At 46.9% G+C, this 14,448-nt stretch overlaps 1 protein-coding gene across 5 annotated transcripts in view; it reads left to right on the plus strand.

Moving 5' to 3' along the window:
- Positions 1–6,007, plus strand: part of LOC106584010 (microtubule-associated serine/threonine-protein kinase 2) — a 160,715-nt gene extending 154,708 nt beyond the window's left edge. For all 5 annotated transcript variants that reach the window (XM_045706495.1, XM_045706497.1, XM_045706494.1 and 2 more), the window contains one exon: positions 51–6,007. In XM_045706495.1, coding sequence (XP_045562451.1) covers positions 51–2,134 — 2,084 coding nt within the window. In that variant the 3' untranslated portion in view covers positions 2,135–6,007. The remainder of the gene's footprint in view (positions 1–50) is intronic.
- Positions 6,008–14,448: the final 8,441 nt, after the last annotated feature.

Raw genomic sequence — 14,448 nt, forward strand, 5'->3', positions numbered from 1 at the left:
AATGCGTAAAGGTCTGACTGTGTGTTTCTGTGTGTGTTGTGTTTTCTCAGTAGGGGGAAACTCGTCTCAGAGCAGCTCTCCCAGCTCCAGTGTTCCTAACTCCCCAGCAAGCTCCGGTCACATCCGGCCCAGCTCCCTCCATGGCCTGGCCCCCAAGCTCCAGCGCCAGTACCGTTCCCCTCGACGCAAGTCAGCCGGCAACATCCCCCTATCCCCCCTGGCCCGTACCCCCTCCCCCACCCAGCAGAGCACCTCCCCCCAACGTTCTCCCTCCCCCCTGCCCAGCCATGCTGTGGGCTCCTCCTCTATGGGCCAGTCCTTCCCCGTGAAACTCCACTCCTCCCCCCCTCTGGTCAGGCATATCTCAAGGCCCAAGAACACTGAACCCCCCCGCTCCCCACTCCTCAAACGAGTACAATCCACCGAGAAGCTAGCCTCCTCCCTCTCCTCCTCCTCTTCTCCCTCTGCGTCGGTGGCCGGAGGTGACAAGAAGCTGCCTGTAGCGGTGACAGGACGTAAACACAGCCTGGACATCTCCCACCAGGAGTTTAAGAAGGAGATGCTTCAGAGAGACCCCAGTCTGCAGAGCCTGCAGGAGTCAGCTGGGGAGAGAGAGGGGGTGCTGGGGGTGGGGGGTCGTGGGGGCCCCGTGGAGAAGGGCAGCCTGCAGAAACACTCCTCCTCCAGCAGGAAGCTGGGGCGTCAGGAGGGGGACGTTGGACCGGCAGCCGGGTCCCTGGGGCTGGCCCCCGGGAAGAGCAAGCTGAAGGACAAGCTGTCAGCCATTAGACAGGACCGGGCTGAGAGGAGGGAGTCACTGCAGAAGCAGGATGCGATCCACGAGGTGGACTCTTCAGAGGACGAGACAGACGAGGGGTCGGAGGACAGCCAGGACGGGAGGGGCAGGAACACCTGTACTTTCACCCCCCCGCTGCTCCGCCCCACCTCCGTCATGGCCACCGCCCCCCGCACGGGACCCGGGGGCACACTCCCCTCCCTGTGTCTGTCCCCCTCCTCCACCCTGCTGCCCAGCAGAGCCACCATACCCTCCACACTCCCCGAACACAAGCCCACTCAGAGTGCTTCTTCGCTGGGAGGGAAAGACAGCGGCTCAGCCTCCTCAGATGACTGTGGGAGGAGAGAGGGGAAGGCTCCAGACCCCAGCTCCAAGTTCACCCAGAGCCCCCTGTCCAGCACCTTCGCCACACCCGGCAGTGCTTTCATCTCCATCAGTAAGGACACCTTCCTGAAGCCTGCTGCTCCATCTTCACATCAGGAATGGAGGAGCCCCAAGCTACCTGAGCCCAGAGGGAAGAGCAGTAGTCCTGGGTTATGGAGTGAGGAGAGAGACTCTGGCCTGGAGGCCCCCAGATCCAGCCCCACTGGATCCATAGATGACAGATACATAGCCCACACACCCATCTCCTCCCCAGGCATCACCAAGGAGAAAAAGGAGGCAGACAACCGGAGGCAGGCTGCTGCTGCCGCCGCCGCTGCAGCCTACGCCACCCCAGCCTATGCCAACCCCAGCCCCCCAGCCCAAGTGTCAGGGTCAGAGAGTGGGGTGGACAAGGTTGTGTCCCAGCTAGCCACCGTGGCTAAGAGCTTCCTGGGGCCCGTCAAACTCACCATCCCTGGGGCCAAGGAGGCCTTTGAGAGGGCCAAAGACCAGAACCAGAGACCCTCCGACCCACCTCAGCCCAAGGCCACACCCGACTCACCCCTTACCACTACCACCACCACACCCCTCTCCCCCTCCCCCTTTAGACACCCTGCCCCTCAGCCACCGCCCCGCCTGTCCTCCCAGTCTCCTCACCGGCAGCCCTCTTACAAAACTGAGCCAGCCCCCCCTCCCCCTCCACAGAGGAGGGCCTCCCCTCCTAAAGACTGTGCCCCGGGGCCCCAGGACCACCCAGAGAGTCCGTTGGTGGGGTTACGAGGCAGTGGTGAGACTCCAGCCATTACAGCTGTTACTGCACCAAGGCAGGGGCCCACCAACACACCCACCCCCACCCAGACCCCTACCGCAGCCACGGAGCAGCGCAAGAGGCCAGAACCCACGGCCCCACAGAGACCAAACCCTGCCTCCGCAGCCTCCACCCCACAGGGCAAAACCGGCAGCAAGAAGACGTAGCAGAAACCAAGACTCAAGAAACACCCTTGACAATACAGACTGCTGGCACGAGATTTTAATCTTAATCCACAAACAACTGCATGTTTGGAAGAAAATAACACTTTATTCAAAACTCTTTGCAACACACAAATCATTATGAGAGAGCGCAAGAGCGAGAGAGAGAGAGAGAGATGTCCGTTGGGGATAGATCTTTGCCCCCACTGGGTATGTCCCAGAGGCATCCACGCTCGCTGTGCATCTCTTGTTCTTCTCATTCCCTGTTTTATCATTCGGACACGGATTAATGTTCCTGTGAAGTCAGTCTGTGTTTGTTTCTCCCTGCAAAGAAACATGGGGGCTAGAAATAAACAGTGTTAGTTCACTGATCCACAGGGAAGGATTAACAGACACTCGCGCTAATGGTTTTTCTAGTATACTGCCTCGTTATCTTTCACCTTGTATTTCCAGTAGTCTGACGTGCGTTCTTAGCTAGCCAATAGGTCAGGTCGTGCCTTATAAACAAAATGGCATCCCCCACCCCACCACTCCACCCTGCCTGCGTGTGTCTCCAGCCGTCCGTGACTGAAAAGGCTGTATCTCAGCAATAAAAGTAGCGTATGCTTAGCAATCAGTATAAATACATTACAGTCTGTTAATGAAACAATCTGCATTGCTCACGTTTACACACTCAGCAGTTTACAGAAGGCAAATTACATTGTGTATTATTATTATTACTCCCTCATGGTCTAACGCTGCACTCTGTCTCTCTAACAGTATAATACTGCAGACTGGCTAGAAAACCCATTAGTCCCTATATAACACACTATTAAAGAAGCGGCTGTCAGTGTCTATTAAAGCAGTGTTTTGTATTATATATCATAGCGTTCCATGATAAACTCCTTCCCCATCCGCTCCATCGGCCCTTCCATGACTATTGCTGGACCTGCCAGTGTACCGAATAGAGCTCTATGTGGGTGTGAGCATGTGTTGTGGTAGCTAGGATACATACCCGCCTAGCCATTCACCTTGCATGATAGCCTCACCAAATCTACACCCCTGACTCAAGGGACATGTTTTTAATGATAAAGGAATAATAGGTGGTTCATATCACAGCTTTACATAGGATGGACTATAGGTGAGGTGATGGACTATAGGATGGACTAGGTGATGGACTAGGTGACTAGGTGAGGTGGGGAGGGAGGTTCAGTGATCCGGTCACAGACTGCCTAGGGACAACTGATCAATCTGGTCCTAGTCTGATTTGATCGCATCTTGTTTGGTCAACTACATAGACAGACGCAGTGTTGAGATAAGTGTCAAGTGGTTAAGATGAGGTACTGTAGATCTATTAAAGAGATTTGGGTTTGTGTACCAGGCAGAAACTCAATTACCCAGACTCCTCTGTAACTGAGGCAGGAAGTCCGCTCGCAGGTCTGTTTACAGGCCAGTCAAAAGTACTACAGTAGGCACACTAGCCATCTATAAATTATATTATGACAACCAGTGGTTTTCCACATCCAAATGGACCATTATCTTTATTTCTAGCCCCTGCGCACTCTGTTTTTATCAGCCACTAAAGGTTTGCTGTTGACTTGACTTTGTATCTGGACCAACTTGCTGTGTTCTCTGTGTTATGCCTCTTATCCTGTAAAGCTAGCAGACTTTACTTTCTATATGCGTGCAAGAGTATGTATTGTCGTTTGGCTGTCAGATGTATATATACGAATATTTAAAGGTCTGTTTTTGTGTGTGTTTTAGTTAGGGTAGACTTTGTTAGTTACCCCTGTTAGTACTGTCTGTCCCTGATAGGCCTGAAGCTTGAATGATGTCTCAGTTGGCCTATAGGGTCGGAACGGGCCAGTAGGGGTGTGGGCTTTGCACAACCCTTTTATCATTGTCAAATGGAAATGCCAACTAAATAAAAGGGCCAATCAGATCCCTGGCTTTTAGGTCAGTCACGACAATGTCGACCAATCAGTGAACTGAACACCCCTATGATCTTGTGTGCCACTGCTCTCTGTGTGAGTGTTCGTGAGTGTGTCTGTTAGTGTGTAAAGAGGGGATGTTTTCATGGTGCAAAACTATGGCCATGTGACTACCTACATCGTACATATAAATGATGTTGGTGTGCGAGTTCAAATCTCCCTCTGTATGTGTGTCAGTCCACAGTGTGTCCTGCAAAGTTTACGTTGCTGTTGGAGATGTTGCAGAGAGCAGCTCTGGGATGACTGAGGGCTGAGACAGGACTATATCCGCCTGGTGTCCTAATAGATACCGAAGAGGTCTGTGTTGTCAATACCTAACCCCAGACTGACAGACAACCCCGTTGACTGACTGACTGCGGCTTCCGATCTGTGTAATATGTTTACATGTTGTTCTTCTATCTTTCTCATCCGGAATCCTCTATGCCACTTGCAATCAACCCCTGTAACAGGAAGTGATCATTATCAATACCAACAGCTTTCCACATGCTAAAGTTACCCCGGATTATATCAGGGTGACTAGCTTGTCGTGTAATTCGCTCTGGATAAGAGCGTCTGCTAAATGACTTAAATGTAAATGTAATGTAAATGTGGTCTTTACATGCACATTTTAATGTAACCTAAACACTGATGTACCACAGACAATGTTTAATGTAGAGGAACAGCACATCATGTTTAAGGTTGTTCCCTGGTCAAAAGTAGTGCACTATATGGGAAATGGGGTGCTATTTTGGAAACATCCTAAATCACCTGCAGTGCGAATAGTTGTCTCCTCTAGTGCAGAAGGATCGAGGTGAGATAGGTAGATTAGTTAGTGAGGTATAGGCCTCACAGAGAGCTTACCTGCTGTCATTTGTCACCAGGGCATATCGGCCAAGCTTAGCGCAATGATTTAACCACTTGCATATCACCCAGGCATCCTCCCATCTGGCAGGCTCTGCTGGTGGTCCTGCCGTTATTGCTACATGGACAGCTGCTATTCTCTCTGATCAATATGAGCGCCATCCTCCACCGCCTGGCGCCAGCCTCACCATCCCCTGACAGCAAACACTTAATGTTGTATCGCACGCACGCACGCACGCACGCACGCACGCACGCACGCACGCACGCACGCACGCACACACACACACACACACACACACACACACACACACACACACACACACACACACACACACACACACACACACACACACACACAGTCCCATGTGTGATGATGATAGTCCAGCCATCTGTCTAAAAGTCAAGTCAAGTGTCAGTTTCCCTGGTGGAGTCATTAATCTCTAGCCCGGGGCTGTGTGCTGCCCCCTGCTCCTAGCACACACACACAGCAAATTCAGCCAAACAAAACACTACCTACGCCTAGCCTGGGACCGTCACCTCCAATTTTCAGCTAGGCCTCCCCCAGAGCCCGAAGCCACGGTAACCACCCGCCAGCGGGCACTCCCTCTCTCTGTTAACCCTGGGTGTAACCTCCACCCTGGACCTCCCAGCGTTTTAACCTCACTAGATCTCTAAAGACTGAGACCCATACAGTATGTGTTTTTACTGTATCCGCAGTGTGCAGAGTGTGGCAAAGCCCATAGCAGTGTCAGGGCTGTCCACTGTCAGTGTGTAGAGACCAATGCCACTCAACTGAACTGAAGGTAGAAAATACAATTGACTCTATACTATGGACTGGACTTCTGGGGTTTTGGGGCAGTATTTTAATGGGTGTGTGTGATCCTTTGTGTGTACAGAGTGTTTGAAGCTGAAAAGTGTGAAGGAGAGGAGTGAGGTTCTGCCGGAGAAGGGTTAAAAAAAGATTGCTAGAGTAAAGCCAGTGCAATATCTTTTTATTTTCTGTTGTGGTAAACGCATGTTGTTGTTAATCCTACCTTATCTTAATAAAAAGAAAGTTTTTTTTATGTAACTTTCGTTTGATATGCGATTGTTTATTATTGTCATTATTTCCTTATGAGTATAGTATGAGATGATGATCTGTGGTGCGTAGTGGACCTCTGGCGTAAGATAAATACAGTAAGTACTCGTCATTTTCACCAAAATGATCAACAATGCCATAAAACAATGTATTGTCGGGCATTTGACACAATAGTGCTTTTAATATTCATATAAATTCCCATTTACAGTATCTGACATAAACTGAAATCACCATTTGGATTTTACCTCCAATAAATGTTAGACGGAAGATGAGTGTTGATAAATGGATGACAAATGAAACCGTACTCCTGTCCCTGCCACCACTTTAATAGATTACACATACGCCTCTTTACCAAGGTAGCAGCACTCTCTTTTTCAGCACTCTCTTTTTCTGCCCTTCCTTCTGAAGCGTTTATTTTTAAGCCATTTGTCCCAGTCATGTCCACTGTCCTCAGAGGGGTAGAAATGACAGTAAATTATCTGTAAACTAATTTTCGTGTTCTTTATCAGTAAAGTGGCCTGCCGTCTGTTAAGTCAAGTGAGGCGACAGTAATGCTCTAATGGCTCTGTGAATGGAATGATCTGGGGGTTAGACCAACTGTCTGTCTCTCTCTCTCTCCAGCCCTTCTCTGGAAGATTTCTGGCCTCTTAATGGTCTTGAGAGACCGCTTGAAGCAGGGCTGCAGTGCATTTTACCCAGGCTAATGGCTAACCAGTGTAGTGCTGCCCGCGGCCTCTGCTCTGCGCGGTGAGGAGTATGCTACAGCAGTAAAGTGAAGAGCTAGCTCCGTTAGGTTCACCGTGAGGTCTAGTGTACCGCAAGCCTCACCACACCGCCAGGGCCAGAGACGCACGACAGCCAGGGTTCAGGGGTCAGAACGCCTGATTTAAACGACGCCACAGCCCGGGATAATTGGGCCCCTTTTCTCCTCCACTTCCCCATCCGTCCATTCCTCCATCCATCCATCAATCCATCCACAGGGACCTGTCAGAGTGGAGGTGTAAGAGGAAGAAGGGAGGAACCTCAGGGGGATGCCAGCACACAGCCCATAGACGGTAGTGAGCTGCACTCTGACTGCGAACGATACCCCCCGGCCTCCACCGACACGCTACATACACCCACCCTTCACACACACAGGGTGAGAGCTAGAGCTGGCTGGTTGACAGGCAGGCGGTGCGGGTGATCGCCTCTCTGACAGAGCTCTACATGACCGGCAAATGTATTCCTGTCGGTGTGGCAATAGGCAGGGCCACGCCACTGCCATCCTGACAACTGACAACCTACCGGGGGAGGGGGTGGAAGGGGTCGATAAGCTCTTCTTTGTTGTTCAAGTTTTCCTTTTTCCTACCACCCATAGTCCCTGTAAACCAATGGTTGTTTTCTCTAAGAAGAGGAAAGAAAAGTGGTATCTCTTTCTCCCTGTTGCTATAGGACTTTATCTGTCTTTTATCATACAGAAACATTGGGTTGTTCTAGATCCGTTCTAGGGTAGACTACTCACCTGACTACAGTAAAAGACTAAAGCAAGTTGTTGATTGGCTGAAGCCTGGCAGAGAAGGATGGCCATCGATTGGCTGAGGCCTGGCAGAGAAGGATGGCATCCCATTACTCTGTTCTCTCTAATTGCTCCCCAGTCTGTAGGCACCAGGTGCCAGGTACTTAATGAGGCCCTGATGTATGGCTACTGTACACACACACACACACACACTCAACCACCATACACACACACACACACACTCTCAACCACCATACACCTGATGTATGGCAACTGTTCGTCTACCCTCGCCCATTATACACCATGAAGTCTGGGGGACTATTAGTCCATGAAATAGCTGCCATTGTAAAACGTCATAGAGATGGATTGTTGTTTTAGGTTTTTGTGTGAACAGGGCAGTATACCATTCTTTGTTCCTTTGAGATGTTGAGGAGGTATGTCCATAAGGGATGGACAGAGGTGGGGTAAGTGGTGGATTTTAGAGTATTATAGTTGATATCTGTGCACCTGTCCTCTTCGTTTGTTGGGGGGGTGATGTGGGAAGGGGTTAATTAGGTACCACAGATGGGAGTGTGTAGGGTGTGGGCGGAGTCCCTTGTAGGTGGTGTGGCCAGGGTGGGGTTGAGGAGAGAGGGTGTGGAGAGGGGTACGGGCACCTGGGTTCTCTATCAGTGTCTGACTGATTAATTAAGATGTCAGCCAAGATAAAAGATCCCGTCTTCACAGCACCGCTACTCTGCTGCCCTGGAGGACACACACAGTCAGTCTTACCAACACTGCATTCAGATGACACAGTACACACCTCATTACCCGCCTGCACACACTTCTCTTCCTTTGTCTTGTTCCTCCCTTTACTTCTCTCCCTCTACCACTGTCTCGCCATCTCTCTTACTAATTTACTTTTTCACACCCATATTCTCCCCTCGTACCTCTTGTTTTCACAACCCACTTAACGATTCTCTACCATCTCTCCTTTTTTCTCTCACCCTCTTGTTGTATCCTCCTCCCCTTGTCTCTTCCTCCTTTCATTACTCTCCCTTCTCTACTCCCCTCCCCTTCTCAGATCAGGATGCTGGAGCCTGTCTTTGATCTGTCTGACAGCTCTCTCTATCAGTGCATGGATCTACACTGGAGGGACTGACTGAGTGCAGCAGCCTTGGACCAATGGACCTCCGCTGCACCACTAACAGAAGAGGAGCTCCAGGACATCCTACAGACACACACACCAGTGGCGTGTTGTGTTCATGGATGCCCAAAGATTGACCCCCCCCCAAAAAATAAACACATGAATGTATGTTTTGTCTCTCTGTGTTTCATAATTTTCCTTCAATTCGCATGAGGCTTAATTTATCTCACAGGAGAAAGCATCCGAGTGAGCGAGACAGCACCCCTCTGTCTCTGTGTTTAGGCCATCTATCTGATGCTGTCTGGTCAAAAAGAGTATGATATTGTTGCCGCCCGTAGCATTGAATACAAGTGAAGCCAGAGAGCATTTGGCCTCCCTTGATAAAAAAAGTATAAAATAATATCCAATCAGCATTGAACTGAACTGAGTGAGCTCAACTGTGAAAGGTCCTGGCGCACCAAATAAAAGTGTCAAGGGAAGCCAGTTTGGATTTGGCTTCACTCCAATCACATCACATCGAGAACAATACCTCATTGACTGAAACAACTTGAATTGTTGCATCTCGTTGTGTTGTTGTCCTCCGGTGGCTAGCTAGAAAAAATTGTCCCATAATGGAAATTATGGAAAACAGAAAGGAAAACGCAGCACACTGCTGCTCATGCTCCCAGATGATATTTATTTCTAACAACATTTCGACCCTTAGATCTTCATCAGGCATCCATATCCCAGGTGGGGGTGGAAGGTCCTATATATAGGGGCAGTACTCAGTGACATCACTTCCTGAAACAGGAGGTAAAAAATGTATAACGTAGGTTCACAATATTAACATTCAATGTATCAAAATATATGATCATACACAAGGAATGTGATCAATATTTACAGTAATATACATACAATATTCAATTAGGATAAAATAATTGAATAATCATTTGGACATTTTGAAACTATAAAAATGGTTTCATGTCGAACTCCTCGTTAAGGCCAAGAGGAGACAGTGTGTTGAGCCTGTGGATTCAGAAAGATACCTTTTGAAGAAGTTTCCTCTCCCGTTACTAAATTAGTCATGGATGGAGATAGGGATTTTGACATGGGGTTTTACTTATTTCCTCCATACTGGTCAATGATTATAACGGCGATTCTGATCCAACTATAAATTCATACATTGTGTCCCAGGCCTGAGTGAAAAGAAGTTCAATATGTAGCTAGATGTAGAAGGCTAATGTTAACTAGCTAACCTTTCCCATGAAATTAAGTTAGGCCAGCGAGCAAGCATTTTAGCCAGGTAGCCTAGGACAACAACAAAAAAGTGTGTACTGAATGACAGAGTTTCATCAACATGAAAGAGAGGAGGATGGCATTGCCATTTCTCTACAAGTAGGGTGAATCAACATGTTTTTTCTTCTTGCGCACACGGACACAGACAGACAGACAGACAGACAGACAGACAGACAGACAGACAGACAGACAGACAGACAGACAGACAGACAGACAGACAGACAGACAGACAGACAGACAGACAGACAGACAGACAAATCAGAACCATGGACATAATCAGAACAATGGCCACATATTTAGCTTACAGTTGATTAAACTAAATTGTTTTTGGTATCGTTTAGTTGTCACTGTATTAGACTAAGCATAAGTCATTTGATAATGTTGAAATGGTGCTAGTGGAGGTAGCTCCTGTTTTCTTTGCGACTCACGCTAACTCCCTGTGGTTCTAAATCAATAGTTGTTAGGTAGTCCGAAAATGCCGTAAACATTAACTTGCTTGATCATGCTGTAGGTAATGTAACTGTTTGTTACATGCAATATGCTTTGTGGAATTCACCGGACAGAGGTTGCTCTCCGGTTTTGTGATGAAACAAAGGTGTGGTCAAATTTATTCTGTCACTGTATTTTCTTATTGTCAGGACTTAGGCCTATAAATCACAATCGCAAGGTATATGAACTAACAGGTTACAGAGCAAACAACACAATTATCTAAACACATAAGTTGTTATATGTTTTTTGGGTCCCTCACTTGGCTTCCCCCAGTGATATTACCCACGCACCGCTACTGACTAAATGGTGCCGGAGGGTACGGCTACCGTTTTATGGGCTCCTAACCAACTGTGCTATTTTGTGTGTTTTTTCGCATTGTTTGTATTTTGTACATAATGTTGCTGCTACCGTCTCTTATGACCAAAAAGAGCTTCTGGATATCAGAACAATGATTACTCACCTTGAACTGGACGAAGATTTTTTTCTTTAATGAGTCCGACGTGAAGGATATACTGTTTCTCCGAGACCAGGCCCAAATCCCTGAAATTCATGTGAAGAAAAGACGGAGGTACAGGGGGCGGAGATTGGGGTGCCTTGTGAGAATTTGTCGGCGAGTGGGTAACCCGCCTCTACCATCCATTATATTGGCCAAAGTGCAATCACTGGAGAATAAACTGGATGAGCTCCGTTCCAGACTATCCTACCAATGGGACATTAAAAACTATAATATCTTATGTTTCACCGAGTTGTGGCTGAATGACCACACAGATAATATACAGTTGGTTGAGTTTTCCGTGCATCAGCAGGACAGAACAGCTACTTTTGGTAAGATGAAGGGTGGTGGTGTGTGTCTATTTGTCAATAACAGCTAGTGTGCAATGTCTAATATTATGGAAGTCTTGAGGTATTGCTCGCCTGAGGTAGAGAACCTCATGATAAGCTGTAGACCACACATCTACCAAGAGGGTTTTCATCTATATTTTAGCCGTCTATTTACTACCACAAACCGATGCTGGCACAAGACCGCACTCAACGAGCTGTATAAGGACATAAGTAACAATGAAAATGCTAATCCAGAAGCGGCACTCCTTGTGGCCGGAGAATTTAATGCAGGAAAAGTTACATCTGTTTTACCTCATTTCTACCAGCATCTGTGCAATCAGAGGGTAAAAAAACTCTAGACCACCTTTACTCCACACAGAGAGAAGCATACAAAGCTCTCCCTCACCCTCCATTTGGCAAATCTGACTATAATTCAATCCAGTGACTTGTTCAATACAGAAGTGGTCAGATGACGCGGATGCTACAATACATGGCTGTTTTGCTAGCACAGACTGGAATATGTTCCGGGATTCAACCAATGGCATTGAGGAGTAAACCACCTCAGTCACCGGCTTCATCAATAAGTGCATCGACGACGTTGTCCCCACAGTGACCGAATGTACATATCCAAACCAGAGGCCATGGATTACAGGCAACATCCGCACCAAGCTAAAGGCTAGATCTGCCGCTTTCAAGGAGCGGGACACTAATCCATCCGGACGCTTATAAGAAATGTCGCTATGCCCTCCGACGAACCATCAAACAGGCAAATCGTCAATACAGGACTAAGATTGAATCCTACTACACCGGCTCTGACGCTCGTCGAATGTGACAAGGCTTGCAAAGCATGGCTCACATCAACAGCATCATCCCGGAAACCCTAGACCCACTCCAATTCGCATACCGCCCCAACAGATCCACAGATGACGCAATCTCAAGAGCTGTGTGCTGCTAACTCCAACTCTATGGTTGAGAAGAATCAGAAACAGCCTTGAAATGCAGTTGTGTGTACTGTATGTGTGACACACACAAAAAGTATGGTCACAGTGTTGTGTTTATTTGATGTGTTTTGATCATTAAGAATGTTTGTATTATTTGTGAGCCATGACTTCTGCTACCTTTATTTCATTATTGGAGTCATCCAGGCTTATGTATTAATATGCACTGAAAGGTATTGGTCTCACAAGGTGGAGCCAGCAGATCTGTTGGTTGTTGGCCTTTAAACTGGTGACCATGACCACCAACTGTACGGGGGTTAAAACATTTGTAGTGTGGGGGCATTAATCCACTCAAACTAAAACAAAATAAAAATGATTTAACAACAACTAACGCCCACTCCTTCAGCTATTCAAACTTCCATAACTCCCTTCCCAGGCTCTGGGGCCTGAGAGGGTATCACTGCTCTTGAATCATCTCATGCAACTCCTTCGCTGAGGAATCTTTTAGTCCAAGGAACCGCTCTGCCGCATCCACAATAATGCCCATCGTACTGGACTTTCCCTCTACATTAGCCATGCCAAAGATCACCATTGCCATAAAAACCACAAAGTCCACTTTCTTTATATGCATCATATCTGGATCCTGCTGGTGGGAGACCAACTCTGCAGCCTACAGTGATGGCCTATCCACCATCATGGCGCCTTCAGGAGGACCAGTTGTTCCCTCAACCCTTTTTAACGCCATCCTTCATACTTCCACCGCCATCCGATTCATGTTCCACATTCGTCTCCACCATCCTTCCATTATTGGAGTCTGTGCTCTCATCTTCTCCTCTTGTTCGGTGTCATCCCTCCCCCCATTATCACTATTATACATGACTACTATTATACTACAGGTTCCTGAGACGAATGTTCACGCTGAGCAGCAGGCTCAGTTGACAGCTTCTGCCTAACTTCAATTTTAGCTTTCTTTATCTAACCATTATCAACAGCAGTCCATCCAATAATCTCCTCACTCTTCCTCCCTACATTGCTAGCATCATCGGCTTCAGAATCGTAACCTACTTCCTTCGTTCTCCTCATCAACCCCAAGCCGTCTTCAAGAGCCGTATTCTATTAAGATTTTCCTGAAACCAGATAACTTTCAACTGTCTCATAATTTCTCCTGTTTTACAGGTTTGTAATATATAACTATAAAAAAATATACCATGAAATAGTAAGGTAACATGTTTTGCTAACTATTTCATAGGTTGTGTGATGTTTAATGTGCATGTTTTTGTTGTTTTTGTCTAAGCTATAAAATGCTAAGTCTCCCCATTATTAGTAATGAAGCCATGCTAAGGAAAAGGATTTAACATGGATTTAACAAAATTGCGTCGTAGACTTTTAGAAGTTATGAAAGTACATTTTTAAGCTCAGGATGACTTGTATAAGTATATATTGTACTACTGAATCCTTGTAGTTAGATGTTTTAGTAATCTATATTTTTTACATAATTAGTGTTTATAAATTTAGCTAATTATACTAAGCTAGCCTTATGCAAATGCTAGTTAGCCCTGGTATGCTTAGCTGTTCATTTATTTTACTGTTAGCTGTACACTGCTAGTAGGGGTCATTGTAAATTGGAATGTACAGTGCCTTCCACTAATATTGGCACCCTTGGATAAATATGAGCAAAATGGGCTGTGAATTTAAAAAACTATTTTTATCCTCTTGGTCTTTCATTCAAAATATTCAGAAAAATCTAACCTTTAATTAAAGTAAAATAATAAAAAAATATATCTTATCATAAAACAAATATTTTTCTCATATGTGGGCAACATTGGCACCCCTTAATGTAATATTTTATGCAACCTCCCTATGCCAAGATAACAGCTCTGAGTCTTCTCCTAAAATACGGAATGAGGTTGGAGAACACATGGCAAGGGATCTGAGACCATTCCTCCATACAGAATCTAGTTCAGGGGACTGGGATGGCCATGGCAAAACCTTGAATCTGTGGTCAGTGAACCATTTTTGTGTTGATTTTGAGGTGTGCTTTGGATCACTGCTGGAAGATCCAACCACGGCCCAGTTTAATTAAGCTTCCAAGCAGAGGCAGTCAGGTTTTGATGTAATATCTGCTGGTTCATGATACCATGTATCCTAACAAGGTGTCCAAGGCCTTTGGAAGAAAAACAGCCACACAACATCAAAGATCCGCCATCATACTTCACAGTGGGGATGAGGTACTTTTCTGCATGGCTATCTTTCTGTCTATGCCAAACCCACCTCTGGTGTTTGTTTC

The sequence above is a fragment of the Salmo salar genome, chromosome ssa23 (genome assembly GCF_905237065.1).
Source record: "Salmo salar chromosome ssa23, Ssal_v3.1, whole genome shotgun sequence".
NCBI lineage: Eukaryota > Metazoa > Chordata > Actinopteri > Salmoniformes > Salmonidae > Salmo > Salmo salar.